The 20,675-nt window shown below is 37.2% G+C and overlaps 1 protein-coding gene across 1 annotated transcript in view; it reads left to right on the top strand.

The window, feature by feature from the left end:
• The window catches only part of cog5 (component of oligomeric golgi complex 5), a 174,182-nt gene that overhangs the window by 144,029 nt on the left and 9,478 nt on the right, over positions 1–20,675 (top strand). Inside the window, exons 15-20 of the mRNA XM_088922671.1 lie at positions 2,515–2,625; positions 3,835–3,897; positions 6,546–6,649; positions 9,387–9,624; positions 12,441–12,517; positions 20,354–20,480. Coding sequence (XP_088778797.1) covers positions 2,515–2,625; positions 3,835–3,897; positions 6,546–6,649; positions 9,387–9,624; positions 12,441–12,517; positions 20,354–20,480 — 720 coding nt within the window. The remainder of the gene's footprint in view (positions 1–2,514; positions 2,626–3,834; positions 3,898–6,545; positions 6,650–9,386; positions 9,625–12,440; positions 12,518–20,353; positions 20,481–20,675) is intronic.

Raw genomic sequence — 20,675 nt, 5'->3', positions numbered from 1 at the left:
CAGATGAGAGGTCATAGGCAATTAGGAAATAACCCGACATGTTCTTTTCCCGAAAAATCCTTTTATTTAAATAGGATCTTGGTCTTGAATTTTAAATAAATATCCGTTGCTTTAAAAAAAAATCTTTATTCATCTGCCAGACATAAGGTTTAAATGCTGTGTTTAGGGGTGAACTGCTCAGTGAGGACTGTAAATTTAGTGTTTTATGTACAGTAGCTCTGTCCCTCAATTCTACACACTTGATCAATTTTTTCAAACTTATTATTTAATGTTGCTTACATTAAATACAGTTATGTATTGTATGTTTTTGGAATACAGTATATGTTTACACTTAGGTTTAGGGATCCCAAATTCAATATAAAATATGAATAGTATTTAAAATATCAGATTGTGGGGTAATTTAAGACACAAAGAACAGATTTCACAATTTCAGCCTGTAACACTGATCCCTGCTAAGTAATATTATGGAGGAACATGCAGATTAAGGGCTGTTTCTTTTTCTTTAATGAAAGTCTTTGTGTTGTTTCCTTTCTTGCATTTAGCACAGACAGTTGTGATGGAGAAACTTTGTCAAAGGTCACTGGCTTTTCTCCAAATCACATAGTATTAAAGGTCGTTCATTATGGTTCCACAGTGATTTATAAAAGTGCTACAAGAATACTGTGGCTGTAGGCTGGTCATCCTTTAAACCTGGCTTTACAAAAGAAACAGATGGAGAGCAGAAGACTGTGCAAGACTTCAAGAAAAAAATGTGAAAGATTTATGAATGACATGACCTTGGAACCTGGAATTCAACCACATGCTGCCTAATATACAAAACGCTGAGCCATCATACAGACGTGACTCTGGGCAAGCTCTGTGTAATTGGGGTATGCTGAGTATAAACAATTAAAAAACACTTGTAACCGCTGTGTCCCTGACAGCAGTTTAGAAATTTGTGAAGATTGAAATTTTACCGGTAGCCATCTAGGTCGACTAAACCTCAAAGGCATGGCACTTGCATTTCTTTCTGTAGCAATTTTTGTTTCAAATAATTTTGTCCATACTTCTTTAGACCTATTCATTTCTTCCAGTAAATGCAGTGGTGTCTCCCTTCTGTGGATTCCTTTTCTAAAAATAATTGTGAACCTGTGATATATTTGCTGTTTAAGAAAAAGGTGTCTAACAGCTCTGTTACTGAGCAAATACATAGACGGGTGATAATTAACTGTTAGAATGACATTTTTAGCACTGTTATTTTATCAAAGTTTACAATAGAAATTGACAAACTGTGACAAACTAGAAAATGTATTTTTTTTAGATAGTACAGGATGCAAAATAGAAGATACATAATTTTAGTGTCATCCAGTCAGAAAGATTTGTTTTTAAAATGTATTTTCTTTGTTTCTCACAGAGCGTAGAGTAAAGACCTCCTGTACAAAGAGAGCGCACTCTCTTCCTTTTTGCCACAATTGTAAAATTGTAAACATTAACATTACCATTTAAGTATTTTGACCATTTTTCAGTTGAGAGTTCTGCATACCAGCAGCAGGTCACTGATCCCTGTTATAGCATATTGAAACATTTTTTAAATCATCAGTATATCAGATGCAACATGTCACATTTCAAAGATGGTGTAATAGATTCTTGTATTCTATATAGTATCAAAATTAAAATGCTGGATGGTAGCATTAAGAGAGAGTTCTCTTATTGTGTCTTCCTGATTTCATGGAGTTAGTCCTTCTTGGTGACACAGATTGGGAAGTGCTGTGCTTTTTCAGTAAACTGATTCACTTTGATCTGTGCCTGTTGGGAGCCTGGTGGTGTGGCAGAGTCACAGTGGGACTCTTGACTCACTGACCTCTGCAAGGCGAAGGTTTCTGACCACCGTGGTCTTAGGAATTGAGCAAGTGTCACTGGCCAGATGGGATTGTTTTCTGTAAAGCGTAAGTTTTCAAAAGCAGAATCTTACACGAGATGGAAATTGTATTTCAGGGAAACGATTTTGCTGATATTCTAGTTTGCTTTATGTTTTTGATTGTGTTTATTCACAATCAATCAATATTTATGTTCTATTATCTTTCTTAAAAGCACATAAGGAATAAAGATGTTTATTTTTTAACCCCTTCCACTGAATTCTTTGAGGAGAGAGTGGAGTTTAATTTCCACATGACAGGGCTCAATACCAGTTACAGCTCACTCTTGTCAAGTGCTCGTTAGAGCCATCAAAGAGGTGATTATAAGGTAATCAGTTACTTTCAGCTGCATTGCCTGCAGGCGATGACAGTAGCCACTTAAAAAGGAAAAAGTGGGGCCGTTGCAGTTGACTGATTTCTTTCCTTTTTTAAAAAAAATCCTCATTCAACCCTGTGGTGAAAACAGGGTTGTATCGATCCATAAACGGATTGAACATTTGAGCGTTCAGAGCCTGGGGTTTTTGACCTCTTTGAGCTTCAAGTGTACCTTGTCTTACTGATCGTTAAGGTTTTTCTCCATCCCTTCATTTTTCAATTCGGATATTTTTGTCTTCAACAGCTGTCCACACAGGGGGATGCCAGTCAGGTTATTGGGCCTCTAACTGATGGGCAGAGGAGAAATGTTGCTGTCGTCAATTCCCTGCACAGACTGCACCAGTCAGTGGGGAAGGTAAGGCACACTAGAGGCCAGCACAACAGGTGCTGCAGGTTTCATTAACTGCTGGGTTTTCTTTCCTGTAGCTCAGTGCCGTAAACTTTGACACATAATTATAATTCCCAAGCATTCGTCTAATAATGAATTCCATTAAACTTTTCAACCCCTCCTTGACAAGCTTGCAAATCATCGTGAAGCAATTTCTGGTGATGACCTTCAGTTTTTGTCTTGTTAATTGGAGTTCCACAGTGCCATTGCAGAGTTTGATCTACAAGCTTGATTATTAATTACGAAAGGCAGTTGCTTTTTCAGAGGTGGTCGTGCGAAACAAAAGGCACAACTGAGCTAGGCAGGCCTGATGAGAAAACAAACCCACCCCAGCTGGCAGTGAAACCGAAGCAATAATATAGAATTAGACACTGGTATCAGTCAGACCAATTACAGCAATTTGCAATTACAGTTGTTCATGCAAAGCGAAATGAAAGAGCATTTGCTGCAGGAAAGGTTGGTGTGAAGCAGAATCCAAGTTTGTTGAATTAAGAATGCATGACTTCCTCGTCGGGATTTTATGGTTCGTAGTATTCTGGGCCAGAGTGATTAATACCTTAATAAAACTAAAATTGCCCTTGCAATGAAATATTTAAAGAAAATTCATCAAGTTTAAAATTTCAAACAAAGGCAGTGAAAAACATTATAACATTAAGAGTTACCTTAAGACAGTTCATGAGGAGCAAGCATATGAAACTCCTCATGACACTGCACTCTTTAGCATATAGTTAGAAGAAATGAGGCCTGGGGGTTGTGGTTCAAATTCTGTTAAACTTTCATTGCTTTTTAAAGATGGTCATTTTCTATACATTTTAGCACCTTAACAGACCAGCGATTTAGTCTGAAAAGGCAAGAGAACTAAACAGCGCTATATACAGCAATGTAATAGTACGTACATTACCAGGTAAAACTACTGTAACTGTAATGTACTAACTTGGAAGTCATACTAACTGTACATCTACAACACATGCTTCGCATCAGGATGCAGGTCCTGTCTTTGTTTGATGCAAGTTTATTTTGTTATACACTTGGAAAAAAAAACTGTAATTATGATTATCTTTAAATTAAAGCTTTGTTGTACGTATAATGTTGACCTTATTATACGGAACATGAAATAACCATGACTGCAGTAGTTTCTTCAAGAGGCACTTGGTGTGCGTTTGTCTTATTTTACAGGTGATCTCTAGTATGAGCTCCTTTCCTCCAGCTGCTGAGCAGGCCCTGACTACTGCCTTAGAGGTACTGTACGTGTTACATACTCTGTGTATCAATGTAAATAATACTTTATACCTGTAGTGCCTGTTATTCAGATAATTGTTATTATTAAGGCAGTGTTACTACCTTGACAAGCAGTTCACAATTGTAGCGATTTAGAGCAGAAGACAAGATTTTCAGTAGACACAGAATTGTAATTGTAAACATTTTTGTTTCATAGAAAAGGATGGAGTAACTGGGAGGTGTGCAGCTATTTATCTGAATAACTCATAATTCATTGGATTTTTTGTTGAGATAGTGCTTCCACTTTTTATAAAACAAAGCTCACTTCATAGACAGTCCATATCTTTTATCTCTGTCTCTTCTGCCTGACTTCGGACTCACAATTACATGTAAATTTTGAAATCATGATAAGCCATCTTTATTGCCTCTTGTTCTGTAGGACTGACTGGCAGTGCCCCAGAAGAACTGTGTGGTGTCATGTTGCATTTTGTGGGCTCCATTCTGTCATTGGAATAATGCCTTTATTGATCTGGAGCCTTGAAATGTGCAAAATCTATTGGAAGAAGGAATTAAAATGCTGTTGCATCATCTTTAAATTTATCTCAAAATATACAAAGTAAACATGCAATTTCCTCATTTAAACACAATAGTGATCAGCATCCATGAGAAGTACCTAATCCTGAGCTTGAGATCAAGGCTTCTCTCTGATGCTGTTCATGTGGTATGATTTTCCGAGGTGGATGGACATAAAATTGAAAAGGAGACCATCTGCAACTGAGCAAGAGGGGTGTGGTGGCTATGCAGCATGAGACAAACCCAGCTTAAACACTGAAATCAGTTTTGTTTATAATACCAGTGGTGGCACAGTGGTTAGCATTATTGGTTTGCAGCGCTGTTGCCCTGGGCTTAATTCTGGGTGCTTTCCTCCCCCAGTCCAAAAACATACAAATAGGTCAGTGGGACAATTTTCCCACAAGCCAAAGGTGTGAGAGTGTGTGTGCCCTGCAGTGGACGGGAGTTCCATCCAGGGTATGGCCGCCTTCTGCCCATTGCTTGCTGGGATAGCCTCGGCTCCCCAAAAACCCGGAATTGGAAGAAATGGTTAGAAAATGGATTGATGGATTTAATACTAGCGATAACGTGCTCGGTTCGGTGATGCGTATAGTGGGGGCGGGTGCTGCAAAGTTTTTTGATTTATGTGATGTAGGAGAAAAATACCCAAAGAAGCACAGCATTGGCCTTTAATCTTGTACCCTTAACATATCAGATTTTTGTTTGTTACGTACTTGATAAAGATGCTTTGGGATTCTTTTATGTTTCAGTCATTCTAAAGGTCCTCAAGGCAGATAATTTGTTATGTGCAGATAAAAGTTCTGTGCTGTAACTTTCATTTGGAAATAAATAATAGAGCATATAGCTTATTAAAAATGATTACCATTTTGGTTATTAAGAAGAGTATAAAAAGATTCATATAAAGTCTTACATGTATGTAGATGCTTCTTTGTTTTTTTACTGTCACATTTCCATGTTAAGTGGAAGCATTGCTTAGATTAAATATTTTACTTGAGGGGCAGGCACTGCTGAGCAAAAGCTGCATAATTCTGAATGAGTTTGATTTTACTTCAGTTTCCTGTAAACTGATCCGACAAAAATGTAGGTCATTTTTGTTTTATTTTTTGCAATTAGTGTCCTTGGTGAATTTAGAGCTGGCATAGTTACCGAAGCCATGTATTGCAAACTCTGAGATTTTCTGTACTGCACGATAAGCAAAAGTTTTAAAAAAATGAAAAATATATCACATTGGTCTACCGAAAGGTATAAATGGGCCAGTGGAATTTATCTTGATGATGCCACCTCAGTATCCCTCTAGAATACATAAGATTATAATCTTGACACGTTTTTATTATAGATGGTATAATGTAAAAAGCAATGACGATTTAAAGTTTAAAGGGCTTTTAATACAAAAGAATCTCACTGCACGGTGCACAATGGGGACATAAGTTTCCAAATTCAGTATTTTAGAGCTTTTCATTTGCTATTTTAATTACTTTTTAACAGATATTTTATTATTATGTCAATTTTTTGGCTGATGCTTTTATCCCAAGTAATGTACCTTTGTACTCATTTATACAGCTAGGCATTCAACTGAAGCCGTCTCAGTGAAGCCCATTTTCCAGGCATAAAACCTGGAATTTGAGCCTAAAGCCTTTTAGTTTTGAGTCTAGCATCCAAGCCATTAATCCACACTGCTGCTATTTTAATGATGAGCGCTGCCAAGATCTGAAAAAGTGAACTGTTGCGTTTGTGGTGATCTCAAGAAACTGAGAAATTAGCAGATCTTGCATGTCTTACTCATAAATCTAAATTGACCCTACTGATATAATCTACACTCTTGAAAACATCGGCTAAGGCAGTCAGCTGTGGTAGTAATGTTTGCTGTCATGTACTCACATGCAATTATATTTTAAGCCCTGCTAGTGCGTGACTGAGAGAATAGAATTCCTAATGAACTGGCTATAAAGGACCACATGGAAAACCAGAGTTGACATTTTAAGACAGGTTCTGTGGATGGTGTTTTTCTTATGTTTTTGTGTATTGCTCTCCTGTGTGGGTGTGTGTGGGGCGAGAGTCGACTGCTCTTATCTGAGTTGTGCTGCTCTTTGCTCCAGACAGTGCAGGCTCTCATGGGGAGTGCTGTGCAGCCGTTGCTTCATTCTGTTGGTGACTCAGTGGAGGCCATTATCATCACCATGCACCAGGAGGATTTCTCTGGGTAATTATCCACACTGTCATTCTCCACTTGTGTTTGGAGCTGTCTAACAGTGCTCTGCTAAATGTCTCTGTAAAGTCCCTAGCCACATAGTATTTTTCATGTGCGGACATACATCAATATATTGCTCCTCTAGCACTTTATGAATAAACTATGTAAGTTGACCTCTTTGTTAAGAAGGGCATCGAGACCATCAAACCCAAGCCCTGGTTATGTTACAGATGTTTTTTTTTAATAAATGGTATCTACTTTGCTGTATAATGTCAGCTTTTCTGTGTCGAAAGCTGTGCAATCCTTCCTTTGTGAAACACCTATTGGAGTTTCTTAGCAGTTCACTCCCTTTAATCGGCTTAAGTTGTCTGAAGGGTGCTCAACTGCCTCCTGTAGTAAAAACACCCACTGATGTTTGAGCGCAGGATAAGTGGGGAGATCGTGGTTTCAAATCTGGTGGTGTGCCTTGAGCCAGCCCATGCTTGAGAGCCCCCAGTGGTTGATGCCCGTTTGGCTGACATTTGTGTTGGATGAACCCAGCTGGGGAATCGACCTGCCAGTATGTGGTCAGTTTTCCATCCAACATGAAAGCTCATTGGTTTGCTCTCTGCGTTTGTAGTGCATGTAGTGCATGTTGGGCTAAAAGACACATTTCCAAAAGTGTTATTTCCTCATCTTTTCAGAAGATCTAGCGGTGAGCCAGATTGAGTATGAAATTGGCAATTCCTAAACAGTAGATTGGACAGGCAGAAATAATAGTTGATTTTACATGACAAAAAAAGTTGTCTGGAAGCCATGTGAACAGTTCCTATTGAAAATCCCAAGCACTTAATACCCCCTGTAGTGAATCTTTTTTTTTATCCAAGGATAAAACCCATTGCCATTCTGTTTTAATTTTATAAAATGTGATTTTAGATCAGCTCTGTTCATCTAAAGGTCCATTAGAGTGTAATAACTGAATTTACATTGTGCAGTGAAGCTTTCTTATCCGTGACGATCTTTTCACGCTGTAGGTCCATTATCAAAGAGCACAGCTCAGCAAGATGCTTGTCTGAGAGGTTTGAAATAACTAATCTGATCTAATGTCATCTTTAGTAAAAAAATTCCACCTTATCACAGCATAAACCTAGTGGTTAGTACAGCTTATTATTACATTTTAAAAAAATAAATCTTCTGACATACTGAAGGATCAAATTGGTCAAAATGTGTCAAGACAGCCATAAGTTTGAATGAGGTTCTTCTTCTGATATGAATTGTTCAGATTGAAGGTAATTTAAAGTTTTTGCTTTACCACTGCATAATGTCCTTTCTTATTTAATAAATGAAGACATTTTAAGGACATTCTTTAAAGAATACGGCATTTTTTTAATACTGTATAACAAGAGGCTAAGCTGCCTGGAAGCCCTATGTAACAGCCTCTTTCTTGTTGATTGCTTATCTTAGTCTTTACATTCATAATAGACACTGCCAATTCACTACAGTATGAAGGGACATGGTATTTAAATTGTGATACTAAAGATATTGTTAAAAAAAGCAGGAAATTAATCTGCTGTGCATGTTAAATGGCAAGGATTGTTCTTTTTTTTTCTACAGAAGCTGTGCCTTAACATTATATATTGTAAAACTCCCATTCTATTATTTTCAAAGGAATGACTGGTGGGATTACTTTCCATTTTAAAACACAATAGCTGTGTGCAGCCAAATGCTAAATAAATGATGGAGAAAAAGCATCAAAGTGAATCTCAGATTTTCTGTAATCCTAAAGGGATGATTTCTGTTAAAGGCTATTCTAGAAGACTGGAATATGCCAGCAATTGTATGCGCTTTTAGATATGACTCTGAATGACATAAGGTCATTCAGAATAAGGTTCTGAATGACAATACCATTCACAGGTGAAGTGACATGAATGTTAGTCCCTGCTTTGTTGGAAATACAGTGGTGGAGATTAGAAACAGTATTTAGAAAGCGCAGCAGTGTTTTTATTCATTACCATTAAGATGTTGCTTTCATTTTCTTTTTTATGATATGGTAAATTTTAAGTCATGCTGCATATAACTGTAAGGTATAGTATACTGTATATTTGTAAAACAATGACATTCTGTCTCTCATACTCATTATCATTGTAGCTAGAACAATGCTCCTTGTAATGTATCTTATAATAAGATTTCTAGGCATATATTTTCGTAATATTCATAAGACCATCTTCATAATTAAGCTAGATTATGTTTGATAGTCGTTTAGTGTCTATCTCATACCCAGGCTTTTCAAAATATGTCATTTACTTAATATAAGTTAATAAAATTGTAAATAAAACCTGATTTTGTACCTTGAGAGTCACGTTACTTTTGTAACATTTTTTGTCTAACTGTATATAATGTACTGACAGACTAGCTGTATGTTCTGTAAAGTGTTTAACAAATATACTTTATATTTCCTTTGTAATGTGTAATGTGTTGAAAATGTTCAGATGGTAAATTTAATTACTATGGAGTGCTACTTGTATGTACAGTCGCATGCCCTTGTTCATTATTTTGCATAAGCTTATAAACATGTTTATTTGTTAATGGGAGTTTAGATTTCCATTTCTAATAACCCCCCATACACAAGCAGTTTAACTCAGTTTCTGCTGACTCCATTAAACCTTAGAGGTTGGAAATTCTAAAATCTGTCTATATTATAACTTTTTAAAGTGGGGTTCATCCATGTTTTGAAAAAAAATGTTTTAAGGATTTTTGTTATTTTTTGAAGACCACTGTCCAGTTCAGGAAAACCAGATGTACCATGTTCACTGTACATGAAGGAGCTACAGGGCTTCATAGCACGGGTGATGAGCGACTACTTCCGGCACTTTGAGTGCATCGACTTCATCTATGACAATACTGAAGCCATTGCACAGAGGTCCATTGAGCTCTTCGTAAGGAACGCAGGGCTGCTGAGGCCACTGGGAGAAGGAGGGAAGATGAGACTGGCCGCTGACTTTGCTCAGGTAGGTAGATATGATGTTCAGCTGCATCACTGCACTCTTGATCTTCTCTTTGCTGATATCCTGGCCCACAGCCAGTTTTCAGACAGCTCAGCACAGATCTCTTTCACAGAAAGCTGTCAGTTCTTAATCCACGGCTCTCCACAGCGACTGCAGTAATACTTTCTGGAACATGAAATGGCCTAGGTTTTTAATCTGTAGTGTGTTCCTTGTACTTCTGTGGTTTGATTCAGATCATTAAATATATGTGCTTTAGTAATGTGACCGTCACAGTTAGCGAAGCAGTGAGACATTTTTGTCCCAAATTGGGACAGTACTCACAGGGTGTCAAGATATTAGAGGAATGAGTTCATAATCAATAATCATTGCATGTTCACCATTATTGTTATTCATTCTAACCTGATTTTTAAAGAGATCATTTTATTAGTGTGTATTTATTATTTAAATTTTTTTATGGTTTTTTAATGGAGTGTTTATGTTTTATAATGTTTAAGAACAGATAGTGTTTCCTTATACTTAGTATATGACTAAGTATACTTAGTATATGACCCTAATTATAAAATATTTATTGTACTATTCACAGCTGCTTCTGAAAGAGTGAATATTTTAACTGTTATTTGTACTGATGTTCATAAAAGAGTGTTACAGGATTTTAGGCTACACAATACATTTTCAGTTCAGAATGCTGTGCACTGAGTTTTAATTTCATCTTTTGATTAAGAAAATATCTTCATCTGTCCCAAATATGTTTGTACATCAAAAATATCTTGTGAGATGGGTGTTACCAGTTTTTTGGATTGTGCATCCTTTTTGTATGGCACTTAAATATTTAAAAAAGTTCACAAAAAATATCTTCTGTATGATGGCCTTCTGAAAGAATTGTCATTTTTTCATAAATATGACAAACTCTTAATCTTTTAGGAGATAAAGCAAATGTAGTTTACAATCCTCATGAAGCACTGTGTTCAACTTCAACAATCAATACATTGAAATTAAACCCATTGTCTTTTGATACTTTTAAGTAATGTTTCTGTAAAGCCTATTGCCAGATGTCTTTTTTGTGCTTTTCAGCTGTCGGACTACAAATCATCAATTCAATCAGCATGGGTTTATTCACTTTTACCTTCGGTAGCCTGAAATTTGTGGAAAAAAAATTTGTGAATCTTTCCACCAAGCTGCACACAATATCCAGTTAGCTTAACCCTCTCTTAATTTGTCAAAGTACATGACCCTGAAGTCATTTATTTTCTCCTCTTAAATGTCAGACCTGAGCAAAGATAGTCTGTTTATCTTATGGAACACCAATTTGATCACAGTACACTGTTTTTTTGTATAATTTCATTCTGTAATTAGCAAAGAATCTTTTGTTCTTTTGTTTTTAGGACTACATCACCTCTGCTTTTGTGTTTTTAGATGTAACTAGCTTCCTTTTTTTTTTCCAATAAAAAAGGTGCAAAGCCTAACATTTTAGTCAAGGACATAGTGTTACAGTGGGAAAGGCTAACTGCAGTTTAAGGCAGTGCCTGGATACAACGTGATTTTAAGCAACTGTCCATGTGCAGTTACTGTCTTTGAAATGCTCTACATTTACGGATATAAAAAGAAAGCCTTCTCTGAAAACTCTTTAAAGCACAGAATGGGTAAAAGCAAACAGAACATTTTAGCCTCTCTGCCTAGATTTCTGTGCAGAGCTGTCAGGAGAGCAATTGCATCAGAGGCTGTTAGAAGTCAGTGGTTCAAGCTACAAAGTGAAATGCTAGCGATAAGAGGCAAAGGTGAAGTGGTGTCATTGAAGGTGAAATCTGCTTTTCACCCTTTTGATGTTTGAGGTTCTAGAGATTTGTTCCATAAATTGTATACTATGGCTTGTGAAATGGAAACTGTCATAGATCTGAAATGCCTGTCACATAAGACGAGAATTACCCTGCATTGCACATACTACCTAAGTTCAGATCAGCGCTATTTTATTTTCTACCTCTTTGCTGTAGTCCTGTCTGTCATTAACACCCTTAGAGTAGTAATTCATGTGTTCAGGAAATGATGTGTGTGCAACCTCTGTAATTAGGAAACTAGTGTTAATTTCCTTTAAGTAGTAGAAACTTTTTATATCATTGTTCAGTCCTTACCCATTCATTACATAGAGAGTAAAACCATGCAAACCATGAAGCTTCAGTCAAGCCAAAATCTGTTTGTTTTTATTATTATTTTTAATTTTCCAATCTTTATTCTGTGTATCCAACTTTTTCATTTGTTTAGCTTTATAATTTAAGAGCATACAGTATCTTATCTTCCATAACATTTGTAGGTCGTAGTATAATCCCCAGACCCTAGTGGATAAACAATACATTTTTTTTCCTTTTACAGCTCTGGAATTTGCTCTGTGCTGTTTATAACCCTTTAGTTAACATTGTGTAATGTGACCAGAAATAACAAAAACAGTAAACCTCTGATTACACACAAAACTGTTTCCTAATTGGCATTGAAAACATTAATTTTGTTCTGCACAATATAACACCATTTGCTTTCTGGAAAGAAAAACAATTGCAAAGAAAGGGTTTCCTTCTTTTTACAATCTGCCTTTCACTGGAGAACAATGCACTCTGGTTTAAAGTGTTACATAAAGCTGTTTCCTTATAATAACTAGTTATTCTTGGCACTGAGTCATGCTCTGGAGTCTCAGTTTGGGACTTCCAGAGATGCCTTGGATGGAGACTGCAGTGTTAATCCACACCCTCTTAGGGATCCTCTGTGGCTGTGAATCAGGTGTTACTCCAGTGGCGGTCTGGTATCTCTCCAGTGTAACCCTTTCTCTGTTTCAGATGGAGATGGCCGTGGCTCCCCTGTGCAGAAGAGTGTCCGACCTGGGCAAGCCCTACCGATTACTGAGATCTTTCCGGTAAGTATCAAAAAGCTTCAGCTCTGCGGTGTGGGGCTGTTGCGAGAGTACCATTTCCGCATAGATTTAGCAATCTCAGTTGAAGAACAAAAAGGAAATGAAATGGATAACAGGCACCAACTTCCAAAGGACCAGAAGATGTACTGGCAATCACATCCTGCCAATAAAACCAACTAATGACTAGTGGCTTTCGTCCTCCTTAGCACCCTTACAAATTGCGTAAAACCGAAATGCCTGTAACTGTTAAAGCCTGTCAGATTTGTCTGGGATTTGCATTTAAGTTTACTAAACTGTTCAAGTAAAATAAAACTAGATGCTAGATGGGCCATATACTGTAGCCTCCTCCTATTTTGTAAACTTTCTGACAAGGTAGTGCACACATGTCAGTATTAAACAAGGAGATTCTATCTGTCAATATCTTTATTTTAATAGACCACCTTCTCATGTTAAGCTGCATCTCATAACACATGCACGAAAGGGGTAGAGGATGAAGGTCAAGTTCACCATGTACCTTAAATTCCTCAGTCATACAAAGATTTACCATCTTTTAGAGTATTTTTGAAGTATTTCTTCAACTGCTATTAGCTCTGTTCCTGCCTTAAACTGAAGGAAACACTGAGTGCTGAGTGATTTTCAAGTTCAAGTGATGCTACCTTAATTTCAAAGTAAAGTGCATGCATATCATAGAAAGTAGTGTTTATCAGAATATTAAAAGCATGATGTGTACAGTTTAGAGGGCTATATTATATGCACAATGTTACTTCACTGTTCCTTTAAGCAAGTTTTTTTTGGCTTAAATCTCCAAGGCAGTATTTGTGTTTTAATTGTCTAAGAGGGAAATAATAGCTACAACACTGACCTTCATTATTTCCTGTTGTTTAATTGAACACACATTCTAATCGGTAAATGATTTTCCAGTGGATATTTTTCATTCAGTCAGCTTTTTAACAGGACTGTAATAAGTCATTGGAAGAAAATAGCTACAGTGCGACTCTATATTTCCAGACTCATTTATTTGAATTTTCTTTGATACATGCATGCTCAACGTCTTGATTAGCTGAAAACGAAACTCCTGTTTGATTCCCTGCAGCCTTAAATCATTACTAATCACTCTTAATAAGGAACTTTAATCAAAGTGTTGGTTTGATTAGTACACAGTCATCGGTGACATTTGCTTTTCATCTTTCATTTATCATCTCAACTGTAACTTAACATATCCAGCTGTCAGTGTTACAGCTTCATTTGAATTATGTCCCAAGGTCATAAATTAGGACAGTCCTGCCTTCTGTGATTGCATTTGCTTCATTCTGTCTGCACAATGCACAACTTGGTTTTTGCTGTCTGGAGTACCCCCTGTGTCTGGTTTGCAAGCTTTCAGTCTCCACATTAAAGTTGCATTCATGAGGCTGACTAATTGAATCACTGTACTTCAATTATATTTTTGTGATGCTAATGATACACAGATTGGCCATTTCCTTATTTGTCTGATGACTATTGCTAGGGGAACTAACTGTCTTTGTTCAGATTAGAATAGGAATTTGCTGTGTAATTGATTCTCCGAAACAATAAAGCACTTTAAAAATATGGTATTGTGGTGCTCCTTAAGTAAACACACACTGGACAGTGAGACAGAGCTGATCACAGTTGGATTTTATGTTTCAGAACTTTTAATGAATTTCTAGAAGGTCTAGCCCTCTGTTTTCTCGCCCCTTTGTGTCACAATCCCAGCTGATCACATTTCATTACTCTTCTCCATTCCAAACACTGGTGCCCATGAAATGGCAGCAGTCTGTTTTACTCTTAAAACTCATCTAGAGTCTAAAGACTGACTCTTTTTACTCCTGTAGTTCTCAGCCTCCAGTCTGTGAGCTGGCACTGGACCCTTTAGTGAAACTATGGGTTATTGTATTTTTGCTATGGCTCGATTTTTAGCCTGAAAAGCCCACAAAGGAGGAGGACTTTGGGGAGCTGGTCTAGGCGGCTCATTTATAAGCTTCTTAATTATCCCAGGGATGCAGATAATTACACTGAAGTCTTATCCCTGCAGCTTGTTTCCAAGGATTTCTGTTCACATTTTTATGAGTGTCCCACACTTAAATGCTGCCGCCTTGGTTCAAGCCCCTACTATAGCCGTGGTTTAACTAAGAAGTTAGCTTCCCACACAGAAGCCTCTCATTCTGTCACATAACAGTTAACAATCGAAAAAAGTACTCAGTATTATATGGTATATATTTGTACTACTTAGAAGCTTTTGTTTTAGTATATCATCAGTTCTGGTTATTCGATCTTTATTAAAAGGTCTGATACCAAAAAAGTTTTTCTGATGTTCTGCTCTGTTATATCTAACTCATTCTCTTTATTTCATGCTGCAGCTTGCTCCTGTTTTTCACAAAATAAATGTTTCAAATTATTTAGAGATGAAGATATAAACTGGACAAGCCATTTCTCTTACAAAATTAAAATTTGGACTGCAGTGTACAAATTGGCTCTGGACATTCCATCTGAACTGCTTTTAACACTTTTCAATTTGCTGTGATCAGTTGTTTTTGCCAAATTATACTATAATCCCAAAGGGAACGTTCCATCTCAAATTGTAATACTGTTTTTTTCTCCCTAGTTCTGAAAAAAATACTCAAGTGATCAAATCTTGATCCAATATCTCTAATTAATTCAGACATTAAATTATACCCAAAAGTTTCTGGACATGTGTCTTGAAAATTACATGGCTTGGTTTATTCATCCTTATCAGAATAGTTTTGTGAAGAGCGATCTTGATTTAGATCATATGCATCATTTGCTCCATTTAAGGAAATATGAATGCTTTGTGAGTTGTGCTGATAAAACATTTGATCATCTTGATCTATGGTGCGCATTATAATATCTGTGCCCGGGGACAGATATATCATTCCTGCTGCCATGGTATACTCTGGTATAATGAACTCTCTATTAAGAGAGCCACTAGACAGGATTGCCCACTCTCCTCCCTTCGGTTTCTTCTTTCATTTGAACCTTTAACGTAGAATATTTGCCAAAATACCAAAGGCTTTCCTTGAATTTCAACAATTAAAGCATGCTGTCTCCATGTATGCTGAAGATATTCTGCACTCTGTCACTGACATTGTAGTGTTGCTCTCCAGAATTCTGTCAGCTTCTAATGAATTTAGTACCCGTTCTGCTTACAAAATTAATCGATCTGAAGCTGAATCTACACTGCTTCTGATACGTGTGCATAAATAACACAAGCTCATTTCTTTGTAGTCAATACTATAGCACAGATACTAATGAACTTGTATAAACAGCTTATTCAATATATATATTAAATAGATTATGCTACTTCATAGTTTAATTATTCAATTTAAATTAAATTAATTTAAATTAAAAATATTTTTAAATTAAATTTTAATTCCATTATGACAGCCATGTGGTTTATTATATATAATGCTGTCGCAGTTCACAGCACACAGATAAAATAGCATTCCTAACCAAGTCTGTTTTTGTGATGTCACTGTATTGCTGGGGTCATGGAGCTCTTTGTCCTTCTCCCCTTCAACAGTACGTTTTATGTGTTCCATCTTGGAAACGATTCAAAAACTAAGCGTTTCACTGAAACAGGATCTGACACATGGTTTTCCACTTCATTATTTACTTGGCCTGTGACTTCTTCTGTCGATCACTGACTTCCGTCACCAAGTTTTGAATGACAACAAGTGGGAAAATAGTGGCATTCCAGCACCTCCACACTCTTACCAACAGCCTAGATCCCTTTCAAGAGGTAGTGTGCCTCAGGGAGGCAATGTGTGGATGGCATAATGAAAAAATCAAATATCTTCATTGGTCATTTATGCTTTGCTTGACACACATGGGCTCATAACAGTAGGTTTAAGTGCACAAGTGCAGGATGCCTAACATGGAGGAGCTGGAGAGCTTCTGTATTATATAGTGGTCAGAAATCCCTCCTGAGACTAATCTGCACCAGTAAAAAAGATACAGCATGCACCTTAATTGAGGTTATCAAAACCAAAAGATCATCTATAAAATTATCACGCTATGAATGAATCTAATCATTGTAAATTTAGAAACATAGTATATGTAAAGTGTTTCTGGGAGATGTGACTCTAAAGCTATTGACAACCTGCTGCCCTAAAAACCATACCACAATTACATGAAGTGGAATCCAAAATTGCACTTTGCAGCCCCAATGTAGATATAGCACTGGCTCTAGCTATTGATACTCTATATACAATGAGTTTCATACATTATTCCTCCTTTTCTCTGAACTATTGTACATATTTGCTAAATCAGCTTCTAGTTATCCCTTATCTGGGTTATAAATAGCTTTATAGACAGTTATATGGTGTTTATACTGTATGTGTACTGTATTTACACTACACCTTAAGAAGGTGTTGTACAGTGGTTTGAAATGTCCCAACATATGGTACTAAAACTGCTGTGTATGCTTGTTGCAAATTTAAGTTTAATAAGGTCATGATGCTGAAAGAGCACGGTTTGAGTGACAGAAAATGCTTAAAGCTTATGGCTGGGACTGCAATATAATGAGTTATTGTGACTGTTGACAGCTATACCTTCTGAGTAAAATCACGTTTTACTTCCTTTAACGACGCTCTGTCCAAGTTAATGCTTCATAAAATGTTTTTAATTGCTAATATAGAATGAGGAAAAGTGTCTCTTCCATAGTATTATGTACTTGTCTACTGTTATCAATTTAACAGTAAATTAAAGGCTTTTTCATTTTAAGGGATACCCATCCTAGTCATGTTTGAATTATTTTCTTCATATCAATTATTTGGGAGAGACGATACAAAACCACTGATGACAGCAGCTTCATGTACCTTAAATCTCTTCATGCTGGTAACTGCCTGCACCAGAATCCATTTTAAGCCTCTGTGACCTTAAATATCCATTACATCATGGCTGATGTTCTCCTGACTTAGAGTCTCTGAGTTATTTTGTAAAAGAAAAGTTTAATTTTTATTGAATTATACTTGTTGCAGACTTCTGCTGGGTTACATATCAGTGTCTTGTCTTTTATTTTTTAATTCTTTTCATCTCCTTAATATAAAAGCCTTGTACAATGACTATTTTGAACGTAAAACAGATTGTCTCTCAAGAATTTTTGCAACATGTTGTTGACATTACTGGTCTCATTGAGACGTGCATCTGAAAGAATGGTTAGCTACACAGTTTTCTGGAAAGAAATAGATGCAAACAGCAGGCAAGGACATGATTTTCCCATCAAAAATCAGATTATCGTCCAAATAAACCAGTGGCCTGTTGGCCTTAACAATTATCTGATAAATATCGTATGTAATTTGTCACCAACTGGCCAAGAATCCATTTTGCACCACCATCAGTGCAGCATTCCCAGCATTCAGCACTGTGGACAAATAGAAATGATTTATGCAGATTTTGTCATGCCCAGCCTGGGACCGGTTCATGTGCCGCGGTTGCCAGGGATAACCGCCACAATCGCGGGAGCTCCCAGCCTTTTGCTGAGCCCCTGCAGACGAGGTAGGGACGCTGGTCAATTAGACCTAATTATCCATCAGGAAATCAGTCTACAACTCAACCCACTTCATTAACTGCCTGTTTAAGTCAGCTACCTCCGTTGTGTCAGTGCTCTGACATTGAGCTAATCGGCGTCAGTGTGCACCCTGTGCTCCCTGATGTTTCCCTGCTATGCAAACGTCTTTCTGGCGGCTGTGCGTTTCGGGACTTCGACTCTCCAGCCATTTTCTGCTGAGAGCTTCACCTCTCCTGACAGCTTTGACCGCTTTTTGTCACTGCTCGGTGCCCTCGCAACATGTTGCAGCTCCGCTGCATGTGACATCCAGCTGTGCGAGAGAACAGCAAGGAAGGCGAGAAGCTGTGTGGCACCTGGAAGGCGACATTTCCGCAGCAGCCTGCCACTCCCTCCCACTTTCTACTGTGCTGAACGTACGTCACAGACTTTCTGTAGGTTACGAATGTGGGTGTGGTCCACTGAGGTGGACGTACGGTAGTACACTGATGGGCTGCTTAGTCGCTCCACCACCCTCACTATGCCTCAAACAGCCTCTTTAATTGGAGACATCTGTTTCGTGCAAGTCACCACCTCTCTCTCACGTCACCCTCACACTCTCTCCCTGCTTCACCTGCGCAATGCTCTGAGATCTGCCTGTGGGCTTCAGCCAATCACTGCTCTGCAGCTTATTTCTGACATCAGCAACAGCGTAACAGGTTCTGACACCATCTTGACTGTCAACGCCAAAATAGATAAGATCCTCCTCCTCTGCGAATCCAATGCAGAAGTTGGCAGTTTTCTGTGGGTGTCACTGGAAGGAGTAGGGAAGGCCAGATCCAAGGCTGTCTACTAAGAATGTGTATTATACTGTCATATTCACTAAGACAGTAAGACAGGTACAAAATCAACAGCAGGACCTTGATTTGAAATAATGGCACATCCACGGCTACGTTATTAAGAGCATATTAGGGAGAGTGGTGTGGACATCATCAACTGGGCCAGAGCAAAGGTACAAAATTGTTTGTGACAAGCACACATGACAGTGCTTTGTGAATGGAGGCTCTTCCTACTCTGAGAAAAAAACGTATTGCCCTGAAAACAGAGAAACATCAGAAACAAGCTTGAAATCCTCAGTCCAACCAGTCAAATAAGAGACCTTGTTAAAAACCTTTTCATCAGCCACCACGTGACATTTGATTCATCAATGGACCCATCTATAACAAACCACCTGACCCCTGAATGAGTCATTCACCCTTTGTCTTGACTGCAAAGGGTGGCTGAAGTAGAGGTGGCTAAAAACTCATTTGTTTTTTCCCCACACACAGATGGAACTTGTTTGGGTTAATAGGAATTTCACAGACATACTAAACTCATCAATGAAGTTGTCAATATGAGGAGGTTGCTTTCCTGAAAACACTTTTGTCTCTGGAAACAAATATTTTAATGTCTGAATTCATTAGTATTCCCTCTTTTAGGTAAAATTACCATCATAATCTAATACTGTGTTTTAAATTAATTTTCTGAAGTTCAATTGAATCAGAGTACAAAACTCTGCAAGCTGTATGATGGATTCTGCATAAATAAATTGTTCAAATTAAATAACTTTAAAGGTTCTTTTTTTTTTACCAAATGTAGTTATCAATGCAATAAAATGTCTTTTCAAAAGAGCTAAAGGCTAATAAAAAACATTATTTCAACTATAAAAAAGTTTCAGTTTATTTAAAATACACATACCACACAGTACGCTCTTATAAAATTACTTATATGTTGTAAATGGGATAGAAACCCTCTGGAGCTCACTTGAAAACAATGTAATCTGTCAGAATTTAAAACTTAAAGAAATAAGAATGAGCCTTGGAAAAATATATTTAGGAACTATGAACTAATAAATTAATTAATTTATTAGTTCATAGTTCCTAAATATCAAGTTTTAAAATTGGTGGTCATCAGTATCTGATGATGGCATTATGGCAGTTTCTTAAGACAAAATGGCCAGTTTAAATTTGAATAATTTGAGTATGAAAATACATTGATCTGTTTTATTCAATTATTTTTTATACTTACTGTACTGTAAAAAACTATTTGAGGAGCAGTACTTGAAAGCAAAGATTAATGTCAGATGCACTTTGAGGTCTGCTAGCTGTTCCCATTCTTAACAGAGATTTCTCATTAAAAAAATGACCTCTCTCTTGCTTCGCTGTCTACAATTTGCTTCTTTTGGAGCTACACGACCGGACGCAGGATCTTTGTTTCTGATGACTTTGAGAGGTTGCTCTTAAATTTCTCTTGACCATTTTTTGTTCTATTATTTTTAGGCCATTGCTTTTCCAGACGAGTGAACATATTGCCAATAGCCAAGCGGTTGGAGATATCATTCCATACAGCACAATCCTGCACTTTTTATTTACTAAAGCCCCACCTGAGCTGAAATCCCCACATCAGGTATGTAGCATTTAATGGTCTGATAAGTTTGTATGTTTTGGGCTTATTAATAGAATATACAGTAAGCACTTGATTTCAGAGATGATATTAAAACATTGAAACATCATGTGAGTGAACCATTTCTTCAAATGTTCCTGACCTCTGTAAATTGCAGTGACTCATTCAGAGTAGATATTAAGATTCTTCTGTTCACAT

The sequence above is a fragment of the Atractosteus spatula genome, chromosome 8 (genome assembly GCF_055471065.1).
Source record: "Atractosteus spatula isolate fAtrSpa1 chromosome 8, fAtrSpa1.hap1, whole genome shotgun sequence".
NCBI lineage: Eukaryota > Metazoa > Chordata > Actinopteri > Semionotiformes > Lepisosteidae > Atractosteus > Atractosteus spatula.
Note: the sequence above shows the minus strand (reverse complement) of the source record. Positions and strands in the feature narration are given on the sequence as shown.